Below are 26,033 nucleotides of genomic sequence, written 5' to 3'. Positions count from 1 at the left end.
CTTCAGTTCGTCGGACGCTCTCGAGTGTCACGGGGGAGGGGTGTGGTAAAAAGCCAGGCAGAGAGATAGAATAGCTTCCGACAGACTGAATTAAAGAGCTGCAGCTTCACATCTAAAGAGCCGCATGTGGCTCGCGAGCCGCAGGTTGCCGACCCCTGATCTAGGCCATTCTTCCCTGCTATACCTGTGCATTATAGCCCACTTGACTTCTGTAGTGCCTTTTAGAATTGTCGCCGGCCTTGGAACACAGCCCCACTAAGGTCTGTGGAGGACCATTGTGCAGGTGCAACCATGCAGTGAATGCGTATGGTGTTGGATGTAAAACGGGAGCCACGTCCAAATTGATTAAAGTATGCTTCTGTAGATAAAGTGTATAAGGGAAAGGTGACAAGTGCATTTGCTTTAAAATGCACTTATTGTTCAATAGTTTGCTGCCTTTATCTGAATCTGCACAGGTTCTTGAAGTTTTATTCTGGATAATGGGTACTTATAATGAATGCTGTGAGCCATGTCTGCAGACCGCTAAGGCGCAGCTCTCCAATAAAATTTTTTTTATTTAATGCAGAAGGAACCTGCATTCAGGAACCTGCAGAAGGAAAAAAAAAAAAAAAAAAAAAAATCAGTTATTTTGATTCTGTACTTAGTGATGTTTGTGAAAACAGGAAAGTTGCACTTTATCTGTCATTGTCCCTTGCCTGTTAGTGGTTGGTGAATGTTTAATTCATTTTTTTCATATTCTTCCCTTTCAGATGTCACCAGTTGGAGGGAGGGCGGTGGGAGAATCATCTCTAGTGGCATATCTCCAACCGTCTCTCCTACTGAGCCAGGCAGCAAGTCCACCATAGCTGGAGATGGGGCCCCCTCTGTGGTGCAAGCTAATGATTCCAAGGAGCTTTCGCTACGCCTGTCTCAGCCTTCTCGAAAAGGGGCTTTGCAGTTTTTGGGAAACGCATACCGTCCACCAACCTACCATGATATGCTGCCAGCTTTTGTGAGTGTCAGAAGGGTGCATTTTCTTTTTTAATTTTATATTGTGCACATTAAAGAAAATGTAAAGGTGTTTAAATGCTGATAAAACTACTTGACATCTGGCTATTTTGGCATTATATACAGAGGACAGCAGAGATTGTAAACCCCTTTTATTTGTAATCGTTAAATCGTTTACAAGCAGATGGAACAGTCTTAAAGCAAATCTTTTGTTTATGAAGAAAAAAAAAATACAAAACCTGATACATTTCAGAAGGAGTTTTGTAAATTCAAAAGCAAAATTAACTGTACAATTCCTGAATATAATTTTTTTTCATCCTTTAGAATAGCTGGTAGTTCCCTAAAAGTATCTGTTAATAGAGGCTATTGTTAGCTCTTTACTTTACCCCCTTTCATGTCAGAGTTCTAGTGGTGCACTTTAGAGGTGGCTGCTAACAGCAAGCTTTGCTCCTTTATGACACTTCCCCAAGAAAAGATCACCACTGTACTTGTCTACGTGACTGCCCGTTTTCCTGACAGCTGCTTTTTTTGGTGGGGTTGACCAAGTCTTTTTAGGATTGCCTGTCTGGACCTGCCTGTTTATGGTGAAATACTAGATCATATCCTTTAGTATGGAGCATATCATTGCATTACCATTTCTCTTAAGACTTTAGGTTAGTGAGCAACTTCTTGTGTTCTCTTCTTAGATGTGTTCTCAGCACCCACCTGAACCCACTGGGACATTGGATCGAGCTTCCTTCCCCACCCATACCCCTTCCCAATCCCGTCTTGAATCCCGTGTACCTTTTAGACAATACCAGACAAACCGTCATGAAGGGTAAGTAAAATTGTGTGTACAAGTTAGGTCTGTGACTACAGGGCTTGTGAAATGAAAAAGTGTATAGTCTATGCAATGCTGCAAATCCTAATTTATAGCTAGATTTTATTGGCTTGTATGGTAAATAGCATTTGTCTTTAATCCATGAAACAAGCTGCTGTTGTGAGTCTTTTTAGCATTTACAAGACATGGTGCTTTTGGGCAATTTTGATCCAAAGGCTATAAAGTTGTATCTTTTTACAATGGCCTTCAGTCATTCTTTATAGATATGCCTATAAAAGTACTATTTATCCAAGGGCTTTATATAGATGTGTGAGATGTTTGTTTTGGTGGAAGTTTCCTTACTAACATTTCACTTGTGATCTCATGTATCATGTTCTCAATCTTCAATAGGAAAGAAAACCGGCCTAATGGTGGCAATTTCCGGCCGGTACGTCCACAGCGGCCCCAAGTTGATAAGACTCCACGGGCCACCATTATCAATGCTGAAGATCTTAAAGAATTTGATGACCTGGACAATGATGCAGAAGATGGCTGGGCAGGTAAGTGGCAAAGCCTTTTAAAAGTTTAAATGGCATATTTACTGTCCACTCCAGACAAAAATCCTTTTGAAATTCTGTCCACCAAATGGTATGCCACCAAAATACAGGTAGTCCCGGGTTAAGGACATCCAACATACAGAGGACAAAGGCTGGAGGGGGAGTTTTGCATGACTTGCAGAAGAAATCTTTTGCTAAGCACAGCTGAGGTTGTAGGTGATCTTAGGGGGTGAGCTCTTTCTGCTGCCTCTTGTAACTCTTTAATGACCAAGACAAACTCTGCAGCTGTTTCTTTTTTAAATGTCAAAGCACAGCTTCCTCCAGAAGTTAATGAATATGCTCCATAATGATTTTTTTTGTTTTGCTTTGTTTGTGAATAAATCACAGTAAGGAATTAATACAGTAATTGACTCCCTGCTGCCTAATGCCCATGTTCCCACTTACATACAAATTCAACTAAAGAACAAACCCACAGTCCCTATCTTGTATATAATCTGGGAACTACTTGTAGTTTTATTAATGGGGAAGGCAAACTATGCTGCTAGTGCTACTCATCTGTGCATTAAATAGTGTAGGTGATCTCACCTTTTTAGTTCTTGCTGCAGTCCTGGTGCACAGTAAAACCATAGTCTCCAGATACCTTGAACTAAAACCACCTTGTTCAGTTAGGAGAAAGCAACTTTTTTTTTTTTTAACCCACTCTCTTCCTCAGCAGTTTATATTTACCTATTTTGCCCTTTTGTCTGTGCCTGACAGAAGAGGTAAATGCAATATAGTCTTCTCACCTTTCTGAATATTGGTCAATCTTTATTTAGGTCTCCATGATGAAGTGGATTATTCAGAAAAACTGAAGTTCAGTGAAGATGAAGAGGAGGAGGAAGTTACAAAAGAGAGCAGAGTTAAATGGTAGGCTTATCATTGCTTACTTTATATACTGCTGTCTGTCTGTCTCAAAAGTGACTGGTAAATGATGTGGGGTTTGCCTTCCTCAATTACTCAACTGGTCCAAATGTTTAAAGCGTTACCTAAACTAAGAAATTTCACTTTACATAAAAGAGTAGACAACCCTTTCTGTGTTAAATAAAAATTCTGTTTGTTTATTGTTTTTTTAAGTGCAACACACTTTTAAAAAAAATAAATAAATAAAAATAAAGGTGCAGCACCACCCCTTAACGAATGGGAGCGCAAGCCCTCCCGGGATACCTGTCACGCATCCCGGTACGGGCATGCGCTGAAGGAGCCTTTTAATGCAAATAGAAAAAAAATTGGACGATCTCACGCATGTGCAGTGAGATCGGTAAGTTTTTTTTTTTCCATCCTACATCACCCGATCTCGCGCCTGGGTCGGATGACATAGGAAGAAGAACCAGGAAAAAGATGGCGGCGCCAGCTCGGGGACGGATGCCGGGACGGCGAAGGACCCGATGCAAGACACTTCCAGATGGATCAGACTGCCCTGCGGATTGAAGGTAAGTGGATTTTTTTAGGCACTTTTAAGTGTTGATTGGTGGTCCCCAAAGCCCCCCTTTCTATGTGCAGCACATCTTAACATAGAAAAAACTTTGCCTTCAGCTTTTTTGGCACCACAGTATGCCACAATACATGACAGGTGTTTTATGCAGTTTATTTTGCAATGCCAGCATGATGCAATCCAGACCCCCAAAGCAGCCAAAAGTTGTTGTTTTTTCCAGAAATGTCTCTGACATTCTTTGGGTGACCAGAAGTAAATGGAATCCTCTCCAATATAGACATGCAGTAAAAATATACCAGAAGTCCTAACTAATGCTCCAGTTAAATTGTATGAGCGTTTCTGTGTCTTGGCAGCTTACATATCTTTTTTTTTTTTTTTTTTTTTTTTTTTTTTTTTTTTTTTTTCAGGAACAGCTGGGAGTGTAGAAGACAGCACCAAGTTTCCTTTAACTCCACTGACAGCGCTGAATCAAAGCACCCAGCTGAGGATGGGAAGGCATGGAGTGAGTCTGGGGCACACAATCGTCCCACAAGAAGAGCCCCAGACCCTGCCCAGCAAGCTCCTCGGAAAGCAAATAGTTGGGCTGCAGTGGCAGAACACCAGGTATGTTCTACAGAAATAATGTATATAGAATACATACAGGTAGTCCCCCGGTTACAAACGAGATAGGGACTGTAGGTATGTTCTTTAGGTAAATTTGTATGTAAGGAAAAGGTAAAATATTTTTAAAAATGCAATTAGGACAGATGTTTGTCTCAACATTTTAGGCAGTGTGCTGTTGGTTACTATATAAAATCCTCACTGTGAGTTAATCACTAACAAAGCAAAAAAAAAACAAAAAAAAACTTTATGGCGTCTAGACATTTATTAACTTTTGGAGCAAGCTGTTCTTTGATATGCAAAAAGAAACAACTGCAGTTTGTCTTGTCATTAAAAAGTTAGAAGATGTTGCAGAATTGCAAAAGACCTCTTCAAGTCAGCTTCCCTGGCGGTGTCTAGGAGTCCGAGACTACCTGTGTGTGTGTGTGTATATGCCTAGGCCATTGAGGATTAGGAAGCCGTGCTGCACTCCTAAAAAAATAATTAAAAAATTACTTTTTATTTACCATAAAAGGGTTGTCTACCCTTTTATGTAAAGTGAAATTTCTGAGTTTATGTACGCTTTAATGCCGTTTAGAGGTCTTTCAAAGCAAGGGGAAATCTCACTAATAAGGACAAAACTTGAACTGGTAAAACTTGAAAAGTGTTATCATTCTTGTCACAAGAGTGTTATCTACCACCTTGTCAAACTAAAATAAATAACTAATTCCTGGCAACCTTATTAGGTGGGTAATCTTCTTGTTCATCCTGGCTGTTGTCAACCTAAAGGACAGACAAATTTACTTCCATGTATTGCTGAATATGGATGGATGCTGCAGTGCAGGTTTTTTATTTTTTCCATATTGTACAGTATTTTTTGCCCAAGGCTATGTATGACTTTCAACACAGAGTTGTCAAAATTGTGCTTTGTAAAGTGTGTATGCTCTCAAGAATTTAGGTGTTTATTTACCCAAGTTTTATTTACTAAAGTCTTTTAACAGATCAACTGCACTTGTAAATGAACTCGGATCCGAGAGATATCTCATGCATTTAGAAATGCAGACTGAATGCACAGAAGTTGCATTTGCTTGTCAACACAGGCCATAAAAATTATTCTAATATTGGTGCCTGTTTGGAGGTGATAGTGGCTTAACTGTATTCGATAATACTGTGATTTGAAGAATTAGTATTTCGTTATAAACCAGTTAAATAGTTATGTAGACTTGTGCTCATATATATATATTTTTTAAAGAATGTACCTGTAATACTGAAATCAATTTATGTATGCCCAGCCCAGATCTACATCAATGACTCATTGATTGGTACCTGAATTGATTAAAATGTTTTACCATGTCATCAAGACAGCCTACATATTGCTTTTAGTATTTCCATTCAAAAGCAGTGTTTATCTTAGTGAGCTTCTAATTTACACCCCTTTATGTGTTTCTTTTTAGAAGCATGCGCCAACTTCAATTTTGCGACAGCCATCAGTGGAAGAGAACGAAGAGAAAGGCCCTCCAAGGCAGAAGTTTGTCCAGTCTGAAATATCCGAAGCAGTTGAGCGCGCACGCAGGAGGCGCGAGGATGAAGAGCGCCGAGCTAGAGAGGAGAGGCTTGCTGCCTGTGCGGCAAAACTTAAACAGCTGGATCAGAAAACAAAGAAAGTTTCTAATTCTGGAAGTGTGACCCCAAAGCTCTTGGAGAACAAGGAAAATGAAGATCCCAGGTCTCCTGTCTCAGACCGCAGCAGCACTCAGGAGAGTACGCAGAATTTTCAAAGAGGTATGACTGCATGCGAGGACTTCTTGAAATCAGTAGCACCAACCTGTATATGGGGGTCAAGATATTAGTCTGGGGTGGTGTATGTTTGAATGTTCCCCCACCTCCTTTTGCTTTCTTTACAAACCTTCAGTATTACTAAATCCATCTTCCCCCATGTAACATTGTATTAATGTGGTCTTTAGTTGGATTAGGTGTTTATTTCCATTTATATTTTTGCTGTTGAATTGATTAACACTCAAAGCTGAACGCACCAAATTAAAATGCATTTTTGAACAAGAGTACGAATGGTCCTAATCTGCCAAAAAAATTGTAATTCTGATTAGCAAGTCTTAAATTCCTAGATACCCCTTCATGAAGTCTCAGGGTAGGCACCCCCCTCAATTTAATGGGAAGTTTGCATAATGTTTTGGCTGGGTTGCTGACCTCCCACCAGACTGCCATACCAATAAAGTCATCACTTTCTCACTTCTCCTTTTTAGCTTGCTTACTATAAAAGTTTACAGTGTCACCCACCTGCTCCTATTTTGTTGCAGTGGATCTACAGTAAGAATATAAATGCAGACTTAAGTACTTGTGCTTACATATGTATCTATGGAATACACACCTGGATCTTTTGCACTTTTATATGTTAAGTTTAGCTTTAACAGCTGGTTATATTTAGGCTATTGCTTGGTAAGGGACCGTTTTTTTCCTAAAACCAGCTGTCTGACATAAACAAAGTCTTTCAGATAAAGTTCTTTTCTATGAAAGAGTTTTTATAAACTGAATTTGTTGACATTTGATACTAAAGTACTTTAAGTGAAGAGATTTTATTCCTGTGTGTGACAAATAAGTCCATGTTGGTGCTTTTTCTCCAGTACACATTAAGAAAATGGTAACATGATAAAAATACAGAAACTGAGTTTCACAAATATATATTTTTGCATCGCCCTAATGACCTACCAATAATTAATTGTCTTCCAAGAGAAATCTTTTGAAACAGTAATCACAGTATTAAACACTTTTTAGGGTTATCTTAGGAATGCATTGATATATACTGTAGGAAACCAGTGGCCTCTGTACTAACAGTTTCCTCTGCCTCTTCAAAGATATTCTACATTTTTGTGATATAACAGATATTGCTCACATTTTAGTACCTTCTGCTTACATTTTATTGTTTACTCTCTTCCGTTTTCCCTTTATAGTGGACTATTAGTATGAGAATGACAAACACAAACACAGAACTATGTTCTGAAAAACACTGTTTACACTAAAGATTTGTGTATCCCAAAAGAAGCTGAAAATAATTGATTGAATAATTTTTGATTTGAAAGGAAACTGTACATATCCCCAGTTGTGTTCCAAAACTGCACACTGAAGGGTATGCTTGTAACTGTGCTGACTTGGAATATGACTGAAGCAAACCATACAGTGATCAGCTAAAACGGTAAAACCATCAAAGGGTGAAGTGAATACCATTGATTGTTTACAAGGGCACTTGCTGTCAAAGGATGGAAAATATTAAGTAGTAGATCAGCATTAGGTTTTTCAAAGTGATCTATTGAAAGAGAGAAAAAAATGGTAAAACATAAGGATATTTATTTCTTTGACAAGGGGCAGAGCATCCCTGATATAGTAGGTTTAGTGTAAAGTGGTTAGTATTTTTCAAAAGTTCCAAGATGGCCCATGTACCAGTGACATGGGTTTCCAAAGCTTGTTTATGCTTTTGTAAATTTTAAAGCCTAGTCCATCCTGTTTATTCCCACAGAACAGGCTACAGTAGCACAAATTAGTAAACATCCTAATGCTGGTCATGAGGGTGGCCCATACTGACCCCTCCACACCATGAAGATTACAGTGGGCATCATGTATTTCTTCTGATTAGGTCAGGTTGGTGACCCAATTTGTGTGTTTACCTGAGGTAGAGCTGGCAGAGCCAATGTGGCTTTAAAGCATCTGCTGCTGACAATATGGGGCCTCATCATAGTACTCCTTCAGAACTCTTGTGGAGTCATTGTTTAATGGGTCAAAGCAGTTTAGGCTGCACAAAGGGGACATGGATAATAGGTAGATGATTTTGTTGTTTTGGCTGATAATGTAAAATGTGCACCATCCTGTTAACAAATTTGTATTTTTTCCCAGCCAGTTTTGGGATCAAAGCCAATGTTCTCCCCAAAAAAATGTTTTATGCTCGTGGGATTAAGCTGTAGGCGGGTGCTTGCCCCTGTATTGTGACCATACCATTATCCCCCCCCCCCCCCCCCCCAAAAAAAAAAAAAGCAGGGTGGTTACTGAAAAGTGCTGGGTGGTGGGTCTGGGGAGAACACTGAAAGCTTCCCCGCCAGATAGTCCTGGTCACACCCCTGGACCTAGAGGCCAATATAAATGCATTTTTAGGCATTTAACCTTGTTGCATCTTAAAAGTAGTTTTATTTTGATTGCACAAATATCTGATATTGAAGTTTAAATGCTCTTGTGTTACAATTTAAGGCATGTTTTTATCTGTTAGTGTTGTGAAGCTCTTTCTTTGTCCCTTTAACAAAGCTCCTAATTTTAGAACCAGAACCAAAATTTGCTACATTATTTATAATATTGTCAAATCATCCCCCCCCATTCAACCCTTTTTGTGTTTACATTGCTGCTAACTGTATTCATTTTCAAGCTGTGCTATATTCACGCACGCGCCACGCACATGCGCGCCACACATGCGCCGCACACACACATGCGCATCACACTGTAATAATTTTGTATCTACGTCACTGCCTCGTGGATTGGTTGGGATGTGTTTGAGGCTGAAAATTTGAATGAGTTTAGGGTTGTAGGTGTAGCGAGCAGCTAAATGAAAGCTTATAGGTGTTATTTTTCTGTTGATTATGGAATATCTGAGAGTAGGAGGTGCCAATGTTTCTGACAGATCTCCTTGATTTTGGAATTTTGTTGGTTAAATTTAGTAATAAGTCGTATTGGAGGATGAGGATCAGGGTTGAGGTGATGGTCCTTGAATAATAAATCCTGTCTGGAATGACTTTTGGCTTTTTGATAAGCACGTTTCAGAAGTTTTTTGGGGTACCCTCATTGAAGTAGTCTTGATTGTTATTTTTTAGCTTCAGTTTGGAAGGTTTCTTCCATGGAACAATTTCTTCGTACCCTTAGGTATTATCCATAAAAGATATTTTGTATAACAGATGATGGATGGAAGCTTTTGGCATGTAGTATGGTGTTGCCTGCTGTTGATTTTCTGTATAATGAGGTACTAAGTTGATTGTCAGCGTCAATTGTAATAGCGGCTGTACTCCATGGTAAATTTCAGGGTAAAGTTATTCTGCTGAATGTATTTAAAAAAGGTTTGAGGAGATTCTAATGATCCTGTCCAAAGAAGTAACACATTGTCAATGTATCCTTTCCACATAGGAATGTTATGTTGAAAGGAGCTCTCTTTGATGGTACTGAAGAGTACCCTCCCTTTCCCATTCACCCAAGTGGATGTTGGTGTAAGTCAATAATTTTGTTCTTCTCCAGAACTTAAGGTCTGTTTTTTTCAGACAAGTGTGCACTGCTTCTAGACCTTATTCATGAGGGATACTACTGTAAAGAGCTTTGATAATAACTGTTAAGATGGTGTTGGGTGGGACTTCCATTCTATTTGTAATCTTCAAAAGTTTAATGGTGTCTTTTAAACATAATGGTAACTGTGTTACCATGGGTTGTAAATATGCGTCTACCACTAGCATTTGAAAAAAGAGTTAATGCCGGAGACAATGGGTCGTCCTGTTGGGTTTGTGAGGCTCCTATTAACCCTAGGAAGTATATAGAAAGTAGGTGTGCGTGTAAATTTGATCCAGAGGTAGTCCTTATATATTTTTAATAATTATATTCCTAGATAATAGTTTATTATCTGAATACAAATGGCTTTGTATGGTTAGTGTCCAAAATAACCATGTTACCTCCTTTTATCAGACAGTGTAATGATTGTCTTTGTTTGATCTCGGGTTCAGTATGGCTTTTCTTTGTTCATTTGTAAAGTTTGCAGTATTCACTTAGTATTCAAACTCTGATGATAAAATTTCTTGAGACACTAGATCTACAAACATTTGAACTTTGGGGTTTGAAGATATTGGAGGAAAGAATGTGTATCTTGGTTTACGGTGTAGTGGATCTTGGTAATCTTCTTGTGAGTGAATTGTTGTTACTTCTTCCAATTGGGAAGTAGGTTCATTTTCAGTAAGTAATTGGTTAAGGTCTCTAAGGACTCTGAATTCTTGTATATTAAAGTTCTTGTATTCTATGACCATTTGAGATGATGAAGGACTGGGAGTTTTGTCAAAGAGTGTTTTAAAGAGGAGATGTTGAGCAAAGAGGTTAACATCCTTGATCTCAAATTTTACCCAGATTGTGAGGCGGGCAAAATGAGAGGCCCATTTTGAGGATTTGATTTTCTTGTTCCGGTATTTGGTGTTTAGACAGGTTGATAATTGCTAATTCTCCAAGGGTTTTCGTTACTTTGCTGTAGTAGTGCTGTTTTGGGAATGACTTCTAGTATGGATGAAGGTGGATAGAGCCGAGGGGCGAGAGCTGATGGTAAGGGCAGTGGTTAGAGGGGGAGGGGGAATCTGTAATGAAAAGTGATTGTACATTGGGAATAGTGTTAGAGGGATTGGAATTAAGGGCTGGTGAAGCGGCAGGATCTGGTACCATTGGGTGTTCTGCCGTGTGGATAATGGAGATTGGGCTGGGTTGGGTGCAGAGATATTGAAGGAAAAAGATGAAAACGCAAGTGGTGTTGTAGCAGGCTGAGTCAAGGTAGTAGTGGGTGTAGAGATAATTGGAGTTCTCTTGGGTTCTTGAGATAATTCATGGTGATCGCTTTCTACTTTGAATATGTTATGAACTGTATACTATGTGTATATTACCTAAAAAGATACAAATGTAAAAATAATAGTATTCATTCTACTTTTCTTGGACCTTATGAACTGCCTTCTAAGGCTGTCTCTACACGAACGGTTTTAAAAATGCATGTAAACGTTCCTACCACGTTATAGTGCACTTTTGAACATTGTCTTTAAAACGCTAAAATACTATTATAAACGTCTATGACGCGGTTTACTACGATTTGCCGTGATTTTACATAAGCATTTACAAAAAGTTTACTTTTTAACCCCTTCAGTGAATGAATAATGAACAACAGAGGTGCATAAAACCCCTTACTTCCCTGAAAGGGTTAAAATATGTGTAAAAAATAAGGTTTGAAAGGTAAAGAATTTTTTGGAATGTGTGTGTGTGTTTTTTTTAAAGGTTATCCCACAATGACAGGATGATTCTCACAGCTGCATTCATAACATTAGCACAGCCATGGGACTCCTGACAGTGTGGGATCCCCAGGCACTGGAGGAAAAATGGGGGCAAGTCTCCCCATTCACCTCCAGTGCTCTGTGATTGGCTGAGGAAAGGGAAATCCTGATGACAGCTCAGAACACTAGTAAGTTGGGTCACAATACACGGCATAGGACAGTTGTGGCAAAATACATAGAATAGAAGAATTTGATATACTAACGGGGCAGGCATTACAAAGTTGTAACAAATAATTGGGAGAAGGTAGAACACTGAAACAATAAGTGGTTACCCATGGCATAAACAACTGGGAGCACTAAACTTGCCGTGTTTTGACACACACCCTTTTTTACCACCCGGCTACAGATTCCTACCACCCGGCTGAAGAAAATTTCTGGGGAGAACACTGTGATGTATGTGTGTATGTATGTTCCACCATCATTCGAATACGCATGGAGACATTTCAACCAAACTTGCCATACATATGACTGAGACATGTGAGTGCTACTGGATGAAACGCATGGCGACATCTCAACCAAACTTGCAATGTTCCACCATCACTAGGAAACCCATCAACACATTTCAACCAAACAGAGACTGATAGAGACTGATAGGTCTTGCTCAGTGATCTCTGTACAGCACTATGGTATACGGTCAGAGCTATATAAATGTATAATAGTAGTATGTGACTGTGGGGGACATTAGAGTTTCAGCTCCTCAACCCAGATACTGATGGGACTGGCTCAGTGTTCTCTGTACAGCGGTATATGTCAGAGCTATATAAAGTGCTTGACATCTGGCACTCTTAGGTGGGTCACATGCCCTGTGGTTCCTTCTACTGGCCTTCTGGTGACAAAGGGGTCCGTAGATAAAACAGGGAAGTGCTAGGGTATGCCAGCAAATTATGCAGCCACATACTTCAGTCTCTACTTGCCAGGTACTTCCTCTTGGCCCATTTCTAATCAACTATGTTTATAAAGCACCAACATTCTCATTTCTGTACAATAAATAGGCATATCAAGAAGAAGACCCAAGTACAACCTCAGGGAACCAATGCTGCCTTTTGAGCTTTTTCATGCTTACTGAGGAGATAGGAATACTCCAGCTAGTCATCCTAACGCATGGATTCATTCAGCATAGTAGTAGTCAGGCTGTGGAGTAGGAGTCGAGGAGTCGGAGACAATTTTGGGTACCCGGAGTCAGAGTCGATAAAAATGTGCCAACTCCTGATACATTTAAATTATATTAAAAAAAATACAGCAAGTTCAAATGTCGTATTTCACAAACAATAGTCATAATTAGGTACTTCTGATGTAAATATAAAGCCCACTGCATATTTGTATTTCTACTATTGTGAAGTTCAGCTGAGCTTTTATACAACTCCGACTCATTTGTATTTACAGGGTTTCTCATTTTATCTTCATACTTTTGCATTCAAACTTCACACTTTTACAACTAAACGTCACAAAAAAATTTAGACCTCCTAATTATTCATAAATTTATAAATTTATTATAAAATTAAATAAAACACAATATTTTTATCATAAAGGTTTTTCTCAAACATTAATAAAAAATGAAAATATATTGATAATTTGTTTTTTCACTTTATATGATGATTTGTTGATTTGTTTATCAATGATTTGTTTTTCACTTTATATGTACTTTTCAAATTAAATATATTTACTTGAGGGATTCATACTAAGTTTTAAGATGGCAATATTATTCATCTTCAGAGTTATTAGCTTTATATTTAGTATTGCACTTACCCTTATGGCCAGAGACTTAAGCAATGCAGAACGTCAATGAGTGGTATCTGAATGGAAGTGATGCCTCCCAGATAGCAATGGTTTTGGGTTGTAATCGTACAACCATAACCAAAATTATTAAGACCTCTAAATTTTCCGGTAGAGTGGAAAAACTAACACTAGTGTTCCTCATTATATTGTATATACGCCTGTCATATAAATCTAGTGCTATCTACTGACTATTTTATTATATTAATAGTAATTGTGTATATTCGTTTTAAATACTACTTATACTATTATTCAGCAACTACAGCACTATCATATATATATATTTTCAAATACCTTCTCCACTTCATAATAACTAGGGTACCATGAATAGCACAACAATACAAATATCTATTTCTCTCCTAACACCTAGGAATCATCACCCAAATGCCCTAAGAGCCTTACAAAGGATGTTCTATTCCTAACCATAGGAATAGCCTTTATTTTAAGTTAAATATCCCTCAATATATACTACCAAAAAAATTATGCTAATATTGTTAAAGACCTACATTAAACAATATTGTTTCCGCTGTTCATCCCCTTTTCCCTCCCTCTACTCATCCCTAGTTGCTTTTTCTAAGCACTACAGCTTTTATAACTGAATCACTTCAGAAGTAGTATGAGAACAACTGGCCTCCACAGAAAAGATTTCAGCAATACTACCAAGTAAGCGTTATTAGCATCAATCTGATTACTTTCAGACCATTATACTGTTTTAAATATTTGATATCTTACCTCTCATTACCTACAACTCAATAGGTCTCCCCAACAAACCCCTTAAGAAGCCTTATCAGGCGAAAAGCGTCAGGTGGGAAACAAAACTATTGCTGTCTCAACAGGACCAAAACTACTTGCACCGTACGCTTACCTGTTACCTAGCTTAGTTTTCCTATGTTAGCACTAGTATGGGTCATCTCTGTCTAGTTTTAGAATATTTTTGATTGAAATAAAGTTCATTGTTTTATGAAAAACCCTCCGTGCCCTAAAAAAGCCCGTCTTTTCTCTATTCCTAAAACTCATTCTCATTATAACCATCTGGCTGGGCACACAGGAAACTATCCCTTCTAAAAGCTCTTCGGTTACCACCTTTGGTGAAAAGAACATTCTCTTCACATCACTGATATTCTCAGGATAAACAAGGATGGCTTCTTCTACAGTCATTTTCGATGAGCAATCATACTTTTCTACTTCTTTTAATTCTTTAAAAAACTCCTGCTGGAATCTCTTTATTTAGACATTTTCTGGTTGTTTATCTTTCACGCATATACAACGTTGCTTTACTGTTGAAATTCAATTTTGTCCAAGTAGGAATCAAAGTTTAATTCTTCATTTGAAGAGGATGATCCTGAGTTACCAGTGCTTAAAGCTTCATCCAGTGGTGGTGTTTCAGGTAGTAATCCCTTCATGTGAACTGCTACATCGTAGAGAGCCTTTTTTGCAGTATCCGTCTGGTAATCGCTCAGCAAAATTCGGCTCATTGGATCAACATAAATAGCAGCTAACAAAGATTTGATTATCCAGTAAGAGATTCTCTCTTTTCTTCGTTGAAGATACAATGCCATCAGCTATAAAATGAGAAAGATAAAATGAGAAACCCTGTAAATACAAATGAGTTGGAGTCGGGAGTACCAGAAACTTAGTCGAAGAATTTATCTACCAACTCCACAGCCCTAGTAGTTAGTATTCATTTTGAAATAATTGTGAGGAAATTCAATCCAGTGGGTTCCAAGGCTGTTTTCCACAAGGTAAACATGAAATATGTGTGACACTTATTTGCCTGTATTTTTTATAGATCTAAATTATGTCCATAAAAAAATGTATTATGCATTAGGATGGTTCAAAATTGTATTTGTTTTTTTTTTTATTTTATTTTTATTTTTTTTTACACCTTTGAAATAGGGCTAACATCTCCATAAGGATAGGTTGAAAGTTTTGGGGAAGCAGACCAGTTAAAGTTATGGGAATAAATTAAAACTTAAATCTGTTAAATTGACCCCAAAGTACTGTCTCTCATAGCAGAAGATGTTGTGGTTGATACTTTGAAGGGATGTTGTCCTTTTGTAATATTTGCACAATTTTTGCTGACCACCTCCTAAAGCTACATACATACACACATTTTCTACTGTCAAAGGAATTTATAACTGAAGATTGTTTCCAGGGACAGAAATTTGACATCTGGAAAATTCTCTCTAGCTCTTTCAGAACATAGCCCTCTTCCCATCTTTATATCATAGGTAGGGAGTGTTCTGTGGTAAACAGTGCAGAGGACATCACTGGATTTTTCACAAACTTAAATCAACAGTGTTTTCCTGTGTACATGCTTAGATAGAAAACAAGGGGTATACAGTTGACATTCGAAAATCCAGCCACCGATAATACGTTTACTTCAGTTTCCTGGCATGAATTTCAGATCCCATATTCAATACAGGGACTGCAGTATGCTGTTTGGCCATTAATGTTTTGGCGCGGTTCTGCAGAAACGCTTGCTAAACTACATACACGCTGAGAGGTCTTTGCTGCATGCTCCCTGGAAATGTCCACGGTGCTGCGAGAGGAAGGCTGCTCTGTGTGTGGAGGTAAGTAAATATAAAAAAAAATTCAGGATTTTCTAAAAATCCGACGCACCACAGGTCCTAAGGTTGCCAGATTTTTGAATGTCAACTGTACATAGAATTTTTCTTTTTTCTTACTTATTCTTTTCCCTTGACGTTCAGCTACAGAAAAAAAAAACTGAATTTTGATGGAACTTTGGTTTTTACTAAATGTAAAGCACCTAAATCATTATCTTGCAAATGACCTTGTACACCTATGCATTTTTTAGGGCTGACCTAATCTGGACATTGATGGTATTATGTTTTTCTCTAGAGTACTCCCATGAAGATCCATCTGATAATTTTGTCGAGGAGCTTCCTCCAGCACCCAGAGCTAAGGCAAGCAGCAAGGAGGAATACACAGAATCTACTTCTTCCATGCAGGATTTTGGCAAGCACCAGAAACTCATCCCACCCAGATTTCAAAGGCAGCAGCAGGTAAATCTGCTCTTGTTTTTCTTTCCTTTTTCTAAAGCATGGGGGCATGTTGCACTGTTCCGGGTCAGCTTGTACCGTTAGGTTGTGCATGAGAATAAAGTAATAGGAAGTATATCCCACAGGACAATAAGTTAAGTACTACTTTAGTAGTTGCCAAGCTGAATAATTGGGATAAATATAGAAAAAATGGATAGTGGCTTTTTACGGCAAACTTGTATAGTATAGCAGTTAAAATCCTTTATTTGTAAACCTTAAACAGCATAAAAAAGATTTTGCTACAAGTGACATTTGTCATCTCATAATGAATTCATGCGATCATGCTCGAAATAATAAATACACACTCCTTAGAATTCTTTGGAGATCAAAAAATAAATAAAACTTATGAATGTACAACATAAAATTGTGGTCTTAATCCTGACACGTTTCGCCCTAGAGGGCTTCTCCAGGGGATTGGAAGACCTTGGAGAATCATAACTATAAAGAAACAAATAATTACTATGTGGTTACAATACCATTCATAACTAAATATATGTTTAAGACAAACGTACTCATGTATTGATGTTGTTAGAACCATCCATTGAACATCTGGTTGTGTTAATTCAAGGTAAGTGTCTGGACGCTCTAATCATGAAACAGAATGATAAAAATAAATATTTATAAAGAATGCAAACAGTGGATAGAACAAGTTAACATTAATGATTGGAATACATATAGGTAATAGGGTTGTCTTACTTGGATGCTGGTGATTATGGATCACAATGGGTATCTGATATTAGGAGATTTAATTTTTTGTGTATGTCTAAAAAATTGAGTGCACGATTCTGCAATAAGTAGGGTTTCATTTTTGGGATATTATATAATATTAGTTAAGATAGCTTACTTAGAAAAGTATACTTACCCATAGTATAAGATGGTATTATAGTTTATATTATTTGAATACATCATTATTTTAGTTGCAACTGCACCCTAATAAATTGCAAATACCATACAATGTATAAGTGACCATAGGAATTCTATAATAATCATAAGTATACTTAGATTTGTCCACAAGAGGGCATACCTGTAATACTCTATTTCAAGAGATATTGAAGTTTTCTAGTTCTTGAGATATTACAGATCTATAAATAAGATATTATATGTAAGCTTTTATGATCTTTTTGATATAAAGACTAAGGAACTTTTTTTCCTCTTAATATATAGAAAAGTACTTGTTAGCGTACCAATGTGAATTTGGAAGGTTGACAGATATTCCAAATATAGACGCAAAGTAAAGAAACCTGGTTTGCTACAAAATGAAAAAAAGGTTTTTAAGGTATTGTTTCTGACAGTTATCCATGATTTGCATATAATAAAAATTTGTTCCAGGACTTTATTTACTAGTTAGTTTAGATCGTTGTGTGTCAGTGGTGAAAGTGAGCTGCCCGCAGCCGTCCAAGTAGCAGTTGGCGCTGCCAGCAGCTTGCGTTAAATGGGTTAAGTTTTAAGATCAGGTGAACCTGTGCGCGTTTGCTGGTAAGGGCACACGCGCTGTATCAAAAAAGTGTTGTGTTCTGGGAATGCTACCTCCGCCCGTCCTGGCCAGGCTGTTGGTTTTAATAGGGTTGCTGCTGTTTGAATTTCCGTGCATGGTTAGGTGGTACTGCCCGTTCTTTATTATATCAACTACCTTATGGATTTTTTTGTTATTGTTCACTTAAGCACTGCCTTCACTTGCCTGTATACATAGCAAAATTACTCCGAAGTGGCAAGTCCTGGGCAGTCGCATTTGTGGATGCCCAAACGGGGGGGCTGCTGGCACACTAGACAGAGGGGCCAGTCAGTCTTTGCACCCTAGCGAGCTGGGGTGCTCCTGTCCCCTGTAAGGCTGGTGATAGTGAAACAATACTAGAGTATTGGTATGAAGAGGTTATAAACAATGTTAGATTAAAAAATAGTTAGTTTTTGCATTCTTCATTGTATGAATAGACAAATATTCAATGGCTTTCCTTTAAATATTCTAGGAAATTTGCATAGGTAAACATTTTGAAAAGGTAGTTACTGAGTAGGTGTGGCTTATACATAATATACATATACCTAAAATAGGATATTGATTATGTATGCTCAGTGAACATAGGATGTTGAACATTATATATAATGATTTACTTGGGATTTTTCTTGATATAAATCTTGATATAACATAGGTAGATATTCGAGTAATAAACAGTAGAAACATATATATAGAATTGGTTACATGAATTTATAAATTCCAGTTACATGATATCTGTACATATATATTTAACATACAAGTACATAAATAATAATACATGAACATAATCACACACGATATATTACATGTATACTAAAGTCTCAAAAGGAGTCACGATACCAAGTATCATGCTCTAACCCATCAATTGTATAAAGAAACTATAATTAAACTGTGAATGGGAAATGTTTCAAAAATTATACTAAGTAATATAAATAGGATGTGTTCTTAGAATAAATTTGTGCGGGTTCTAAGCATGAACCTAGGTAATGTAAATGGAGGTATGTTCTCAGACTATATACATTATTATGTTTTTTGGATGGAGAAAAGGTTTGAAGGATACCATATCGTTCAGACCTGGTGGTATGGTGGCTTTCAGAGTTATGATCTATTTGGTTTCGGATTGAAGTAATAGTTTATGGGGATGATGCTATCTAATACTAAAAAGGAAATTACTGAAGTGTCAAAATTGTGTTGCGAGCCAAAATGGTGGCTTATGGAAGTGAGCATTTTTCCGGTGTTTATGGACTATATATGTTCATATATACATTTGGTTTTACCTATGTAATAACAGCCACGAATACATGTGAATAAACAAATTATCCCAGATGGGAACCAATCAATGAAATTTTTGATTTTATGTACAGTGGTACCTCGGTTTAAGGAAATAATTGGTTCCAAAAAACATTTCTTAATCCGAAATTTTGTTATTAGAATCCAATTTTCCCATAGGAAATAAAGGAAATAGAAGCACGACACAAGACAAGGAGATAGAAGACAAGACCAGTAAATATGTTACAATGTTTTAACAATGTTGTAATTTCTATCTGGAAGCTCCTTTCGGTTTCAAAAACAAGATTTCATACACATTTTCTTTCGTAACCTGAAAATTCCATAACAAGATACTGTCACAAACTTAGGTACCACTGTATTTTGGTATTAGGAAGTTTAAATTATTGTTTTTTTTTAACCAGGGGCATTGAGAACAACTACCACATTTGTATGTTCTTGGAGATAATGGTTGTGCTTCAGTTTGCTCAGCTGTATTAGAGTATTAAGGAAGAGGATCAAAACACCAACCAGGCAAATAGTATTTGTTAAAACCTGGTCAGCAATAGCAGTTTACATAACCTTCTACTGACAGGCCCTCTTTAAGGACTCTATTTATAAAACAGGTAATCTGACATTCCCTTGTCATCCTCCTGGTGGGAATCGATTACTGCCATTGAAACACGTGGACCTTCCCACCAGAGAATGTCTTGACAGTATGTATAAAACAGGGAATTAGACAAATTGAGCCCTAAGAGTGAAACTGTACTTTTTCCCATGCCAAGCAAAGAAACAAGTTCATTGTAGTTCCTCACCCTTTTTTTTTATTTCAGATGTTTCTCTGTAGTTTTTCTATAGACACAAAACTTCCCACTTAAAATTTATAAATTGTGCAGAGTATGTTAAAAATAAGTTTATTTTAAGCTTGGAGCTTTATTTTAAAGACAAAATGCTATATTGCATTACAGCAAAACCTTTTAAACTAAAACAAATCAATGTTCAAAATTGGAAAAAAATGAACTAAAAGCTATGTACTAAACGTTATCTAGCCTACTTTTTTCATTTTAAATATGTGCATAATAAGTAATGTTGTCTGTTTTTAGGAGCAGTTGCACAAGATGCGGCGGCAGCAGCAGCAAGCAGCATATGTGGCCTCTACCCATCCTAACCCCCCTCGCACCTTTTACTCCCACCATCCGCAGATGTTGGGCTTTGACCCTCGCTGGATGATGATGCCTTCCTATTTGGACCCTCGGATGACTCGGGGCCATGCCACTGTGGACTTTTATCCCCCTTCTCTTCATCCCCCAGGTGGGTAACCTGCATATCATAAGCTTTTCCAGTTCTAAATACACCTAACTACAATTGAGGAGTATTTTTTTTTAATATTATTTTTATAGCAGATGTGTTCATTAGCAGTCTGAAAAGCGTAAAAGTGTAGCTAAAACATCACTATAAAAATTTAGGATCAGATCGGCAATAAGCATTCTTACCTGCCTGATCACTCAGTGGAACTGTCAGAATCGCTAAGCTGACCATGCGTTGGTTGCCAGGATTTCTGGCAATCCCAGCTTCCCCTGCGATTGCCAGGAAAGAATTAACTTCCCCTTTCCTGGCCAAGAATTACATAATCCCAGCCCTGTCAATCAAGATTAGCCCAAGATTGCAAACAGTGAAGCAGGAAGATGATGATGCCCTGCATCGGCATGCGGACAGATGAGTATAGCAAAGTTTAGTTCAGTTCCGCTTTACGGTCTCCAAAGACCTAAAATGTCAGTTGCCTGTAAGTTTTCTGTCAGCTCTGCTTCTAGTAAACCTGTCTGACAGGTCAGGACAAATTTTGAAATTTGCGTTGGAATACAGAAAGTCCATAAGTTAATGACATCCGACATACAGACAACTCCTAGATTTGAACAGGATGGAGGCTTAAAGGGGAGGGAGGGAAGTCAGTTTGCATGACTTGCAGAAGAAACCTTTTGCTAAACACAGCTGAGGTTGTGGGTGATTTTTTCTAGAACCTCCTGTAACACTTTAATGACCAAGACAAACTCCGCAGTTGTTTCTTTTTACATATCAAAGCACCACTTGCTCCAAAAGTAGTAACTGACACCACGCTGCCTAATAAAATGTTGAAACAAACATCTGTCCTAATTGCATTTATTAAAATAATGTACCTGTTCCGACTTGCATTCAAATTCAATTTAAGAATAAACCTACAGTCCCTATCTTGTATGTAACCCAGGCACTACCTGTACAACATGTAGTCGTGTGGTGTGCTTTAAAAAGTGTTGAGTGGCACTACATTTGTGTGCTGGGCATGGTGTATGGCAGCCCATTCAAATCAATAGTCTGTCCACCACAGCACACTGCAATGCAACCAGCATCAGAAAAATGCACTGCTAATGTATGAATGAGCTCTTTTGGGTCACCAAACAAGTTTACCTCAAACAACACTTTTTTTTTTTTTGTATTAAATCTTTTTCTCACTATTAAAACGGCTATGTTCATCCTGTGACATCGGCTGTGTCCATCCTGTGACGTATCGATTGGAATGTGTTCAAATTCCTTATACCCTTGCACTGACTTACAAGAATCCCTGTATCGCCATACGTGGGACCTACCTTCCCAAGTGCCCTGTTTGTTTGCAAACCCCCCACAGGACACTCTGTAATACACCACCATCAGAATAGATAGTTCACTTGCACTGAAAAGTGATATCAGCTCCAGAAATACATGCTGGATTTGTGCAGGGGTTTTAGAGGGTAAACTGAAGGAAGAGAACACAGTAGATCTTGATTTCTGTGTGACTTGGCTTCATCAGTTTTGTATTACTGATGTTTGCTTTCTCTTTTGTTTTGTTCCTACATATCATTTATTTTATGGCAAACCCATTACATACAGTTCATAGAGAGTGCAAAGCAGGGCTGAGGATTTGGTGGATAAATCCTTTGACCCTAACTCTCCGACTCCTCTGTATTTACACGGTTTTTCATTTTATCTTCACGCTTTTGCATTCAAACTTCACACTTTTGCAACCAAACTTCCCCAAAAAATTTACACCCCCTAATTATTTATAAATCAAATACATTTATTATAAAATTAAATATAACACCAAATTTTTACCATAAAAGTTTTTCTCAAGAAACATTAATAAAAATATAATAAAATAAATTGATGTTTTGTCAATTAATATTTTTAAGATAACAATATTATTCATCTTTTAATCTTCAAAGTTATTAGCTTTATATTTAGTATTGCACTTACCCTTATGGCCAGAGAATTAAACAATGCAGATGGTCAAAGAGTGGTAGACAGTTATCTGAATGGAAGTGATGCCTCCCAGATAGCATTGGTATTGGGTTGTAATCATACAACCATAACCAATATTAATAAGACCCATGAATCTTCCGGTAGAATGTAAAAGTTACCAAGAGGACGTCTGGGAAATTCAAAAGTTGGATGAAGCCCATAAGGTGGAGTTACGCAAGATAATGTCCGAAGATTGCAGAATAAGCCTCAGGGAAATGAAGGATCAATTATTTGCCAAATTTGGAATTAATGTATCTAATTCAAAAATAGATAGATGCATTGATAAATTCCAATGGTCATTAAAAAGAACTTTAATTCCTGCAAGGCGCAACTCTTTTCAAGAAAGAATTAGCTTTGCTAACAAAGTCCTTGATCTCATTTCCAAGGAAGATCTACTTTCTTTATGAAGTAGGGTTTTAAAATCTCATTGAGAACCAAAGGGGGAAGATCTCCTATTGGGCAAAAGGGCGGTGGATGTTGTGACTGGAGTGCGTTCCAGAAATTATTCAATATGTTGTGTGAGGAATAAAAATGGGACCCTCAACTTTAAATCGCAAGCATTTAATCAAGAAGCATTCCTCAATTTTATTGATAAGGTTTTTGAATGTTTTTAGTGAAAAGAGTGTTCAGCATGCCATCCTAATTATGGATAATGTCCGCAGTTAGCCAGGTAAAGAGCTTGGTTGAACGTAAGGGAAACCAACTCTTATTTTTACCACCATACGCTCCATTTCTTAATCCTGTTGAGAACATGTTCTCTAAATGGAAAGAAGTAGTAAGAAGAAATAGGCTAATTAATTTGGGTTCTTTATTAAAGCATCAATAGTGTATTTTTTAACAATAAGCAAGCAGGATTGCTTAAATTATTATACAAAAATGTTTAGCTCTTTGCCTTATCATCTAAATAATTGCCTAAGAGGAGAAAGCATTAATGATTATTAAATCATTTAATTAAATATTACATATTTTTATTTATTGTTTCTTGAGAAAAATGTTTATGGTAAAAATACTGTGTTATAATTATTTTAATATAAATTTATTGATTTTGGTTGCAAAAGAGTGAAATTTGAATGCAAACTAATTTTTTATGAGGGTGTTTTTTTGTGAAGTTTGGTTGCAAAAGTGTGAAGATAAACTGAGAGACCCTGTAATATGCTAATGTATTTTCCACGTTGATAGAAGGAAGGAAACACACGCCATTTAACCACAGAACTACTGGCTAGGAAGCTGACACTCTACTGTATTAACCAGTTTAAACAAACGACAAAAAAATGAAAACAATAAGGTTTTATTTATTGTTTTTTATCAAGCTATAAAGTAGTAGCATAGCATGCATAAAAAATAGGTTACTTTTAGGTTACTTTAAAACAGTTACTTTACCAGTTTAAAAATATGAACCACATTCTTTGGTAGTTTAAAAACAAAGCTTAACTAGATGAACAAAAACAAAAGCTGGAAAACTCAAAATTGATTATAAAAAAAACTTGAAATATAGTTAAAGAATAGCTGTTAAATGCAATCCAAAACTAACTCAATGTGGTGGTGTTCTAAGAAACAGAATTGCTTCTCCCAGATCCTTTCATAGAAGCTCTTAATACTGACTTGATAATTTTTAGAGCTGAAAATAGTCTTTCAAAACTGACTTGGATGGGTGGCATTGCTGTTACGTTTCCAGCCACATCACTAATAATCTCAAGATAAACAAGGATGGCTTCTTCTACAGTCAGTTTCAATGAGTGTTCATAATTTCAATCATCAATTCTTTAAAACAAACTCCTGCTGGAATCTTTTTATTTGGACATTTTCTGGTCGTTTATCTTTCACGCATATGAGACGTCGCTTCACTGTTGAAAGTTCCATTTTGTCCAAGTAGGAATCAAAGTCTAATTCTTTATTTTAAGAGGATGATCCTGAGTTACCAGTGCTTATAGCTTCATCCAGTGGTGGTGTTTCAGGTAGTAATCCCTTCATGCGAACTGCTACATCATAGAGGGCCTTTTTTGCAGTATCAGTCTGGTCATCGCTAAGCAATTTTTGGCTCATTGGATCAACATAAATAGCAGCTAACAAGATTTGATTATCCAGTAAGAGAATCTCTTTTCTTCATTAACGATACAATGCCATCAGCCATTAACCCTCCACTTTTGTTCAGGCAATATTTTAAGCTCTTCCATTTCAAGAAGAATTTACCAGGTGTTAAATCTTCAGATTACAAACTCTTGGTGACAGTAAAGGGGTTAGAAAGTATATTTTCCAGTGCTTTTACTTGTGTCCACTGGCTTTCAGTTAATAAAACATTTTCATTGTCCAGTTCTTCCAGAAAGTCTTTTAGTTCAAGCAAACGTTTATCATCAAAGTGCTTGTTGTTTGCTTAAATGCTTCTTAAACAATGTTATCCAAAATGTCACTATTCTCTTCGCTTTCTCTTTCTCCAATACTTGGCAGACCTGTCTTCCTTCAATATCTGTCTTTTACTTTCTTCATCTACTTTATTCATTTTCTCAATTGTGCTCAACATATTAGAATCATTATCTGTCACAATACATAGAATCTGTTCCTTTTTAATTTCAAAATCTTCCAGAACATTCTCCACTAACTTCGGAAGATAGCCACTGGTGTGATGTGCCTGGGTGTCCTTTACTCCCAAGAATCGCGTTATTGTTTTATTATTTTCATCAAGAAATCTAACATTTTTCTAGAAGCACAGAATATAACTGGGTATTAAGGCTTTAACGCAAAAACAACAGTGACTGTTGATCCAGGGAACATCCAATTCCCTCATTGAATCTGGATGGAATTTTTTCCCCTTTTAAAGCAAATTGTATGAAGGTTTTTTTGCCTTCCTCTGGACCAACCATGTCTTATAGGGTTTTATACCTGGGATATGTTTATTTCCCTAGTGGTTGAACTTGATGGACTTATGTCTTTTTTTCAACCTAACCTAACTATGTAACATTAATAGCAAAATAATTGACTCTTTGGCGTGTGCATGCATCCATTTTTATGAAGACAAAATGTCCCTTCAGACCTTTTCGTAGTTCTTCATTTTTACATTTGGTCTCTTCAATTATAAGTTTCCTTATACTTTTTCTTTCCAAAGAAACACCAAGTTTTTTAGCCATTTCTCCATTTAGACCTAAAAAGGCTGGCTGTATAGTGGTACACTAATCTTAACTACCATTCAATAATACGGTTTTTGAATTTTTCTGATGTCATTGTTATGGTAACTTTGTCAGATATAAAGAACCTTTTTAGTTGTGTTTGATCTCCAGTAGATTTCTGAACATTTTTTATCCCAGAAGTAGGTGGAATATTTTCATTGACATCTTTCTCATTTACAACTTCTAATACTTTAGGGTGAAAACGCTGCTAGTGTCTTTTCAAATTTCATGCTGTTGTAGGTGCATTTTTGTTGGACCCACTGAAACTGCTAATTTTTGCATCACATTGTTTTTCACCATCATCGTCAAGAATACATTGGCAGACGTAATGTTTCCCATCACTTAATAATGTAAAGTGCTCATAAACAGCAGACATTATCTTGTTTGTTGACAGACTTTTTGTCATTGTGAATGGGGTGCCACTTTTACTAAAATATAAATATAAAATATGTTATACTAACTAGCATATTC

The 26,033-nt window shown here is 37.1% G+C and overlaps 1 protein-coding gene across 8 annotated transcripts in view; it reads left to right on the top strand.

Annotated features, from left to right (window-relative positions):
• The window catches only part of PRRC2B (proline rich coiled-coil 2B), a 101,768-nt gene that overhangs the window by 40,466 nt on the left and 35,269 nt on the right, over positions 1-26,033 (top strand). For all 8 annotated transcript variants that reach the window (XR_011923312.1, XR_011923313.1, XM_072430055.1 and 5 more), the window contains exons 7-14: positions 750-991; positions 1,674-1,804; positions 2,198-2,346; positions 3,159-3,249; positions 4,222-4,417; positions 5,848-6,175; positions 16,138-16,301; positions 20,196-20,403. Coding sequence is in view for 6 of the 8 variants with exons in the window: in XM_072430055.1 (XP_072286156.1) it covers positions 750-991; positions 1,674-1,804; positions 2,198-2,346; positions 3,159-3,249; positions 4,222-4,417; positions 5,848-6,175; positions 16,138-16,301; positions 20,196-20,403 (1,509 nt within the window). In the remaining 2 variants the exon portion in view is untranslated. The remainder of the gene's footprint in view (positions 1-749; positions 992-1,673; positions 1,805-2,197; positions 2,347-3,158; positions 3,250-4,221; positions 4,418-5,847; positions 6,176-16,137; positions 16,302-20,195; positions 20,404-26,033) is intronic.

This window comes from Pyxicephalus adspersus, chromosome Z (genome assembly GCF_032062135.1).
Source record: "Pyxicephalus adspersus chromosome Z, UCB_Pads_2.0, whole genome shotgun sequence".
Lineage (NCBI taxonomy): Eukaryota > Metazoa > Chordata > Amphibia > Anura > Pyxicephalidae > Pyxicephalus > Pyxicephalus adspersus.
This window is presented reverse-complemented; position numbering and strand designations above follow the sequence as displayed.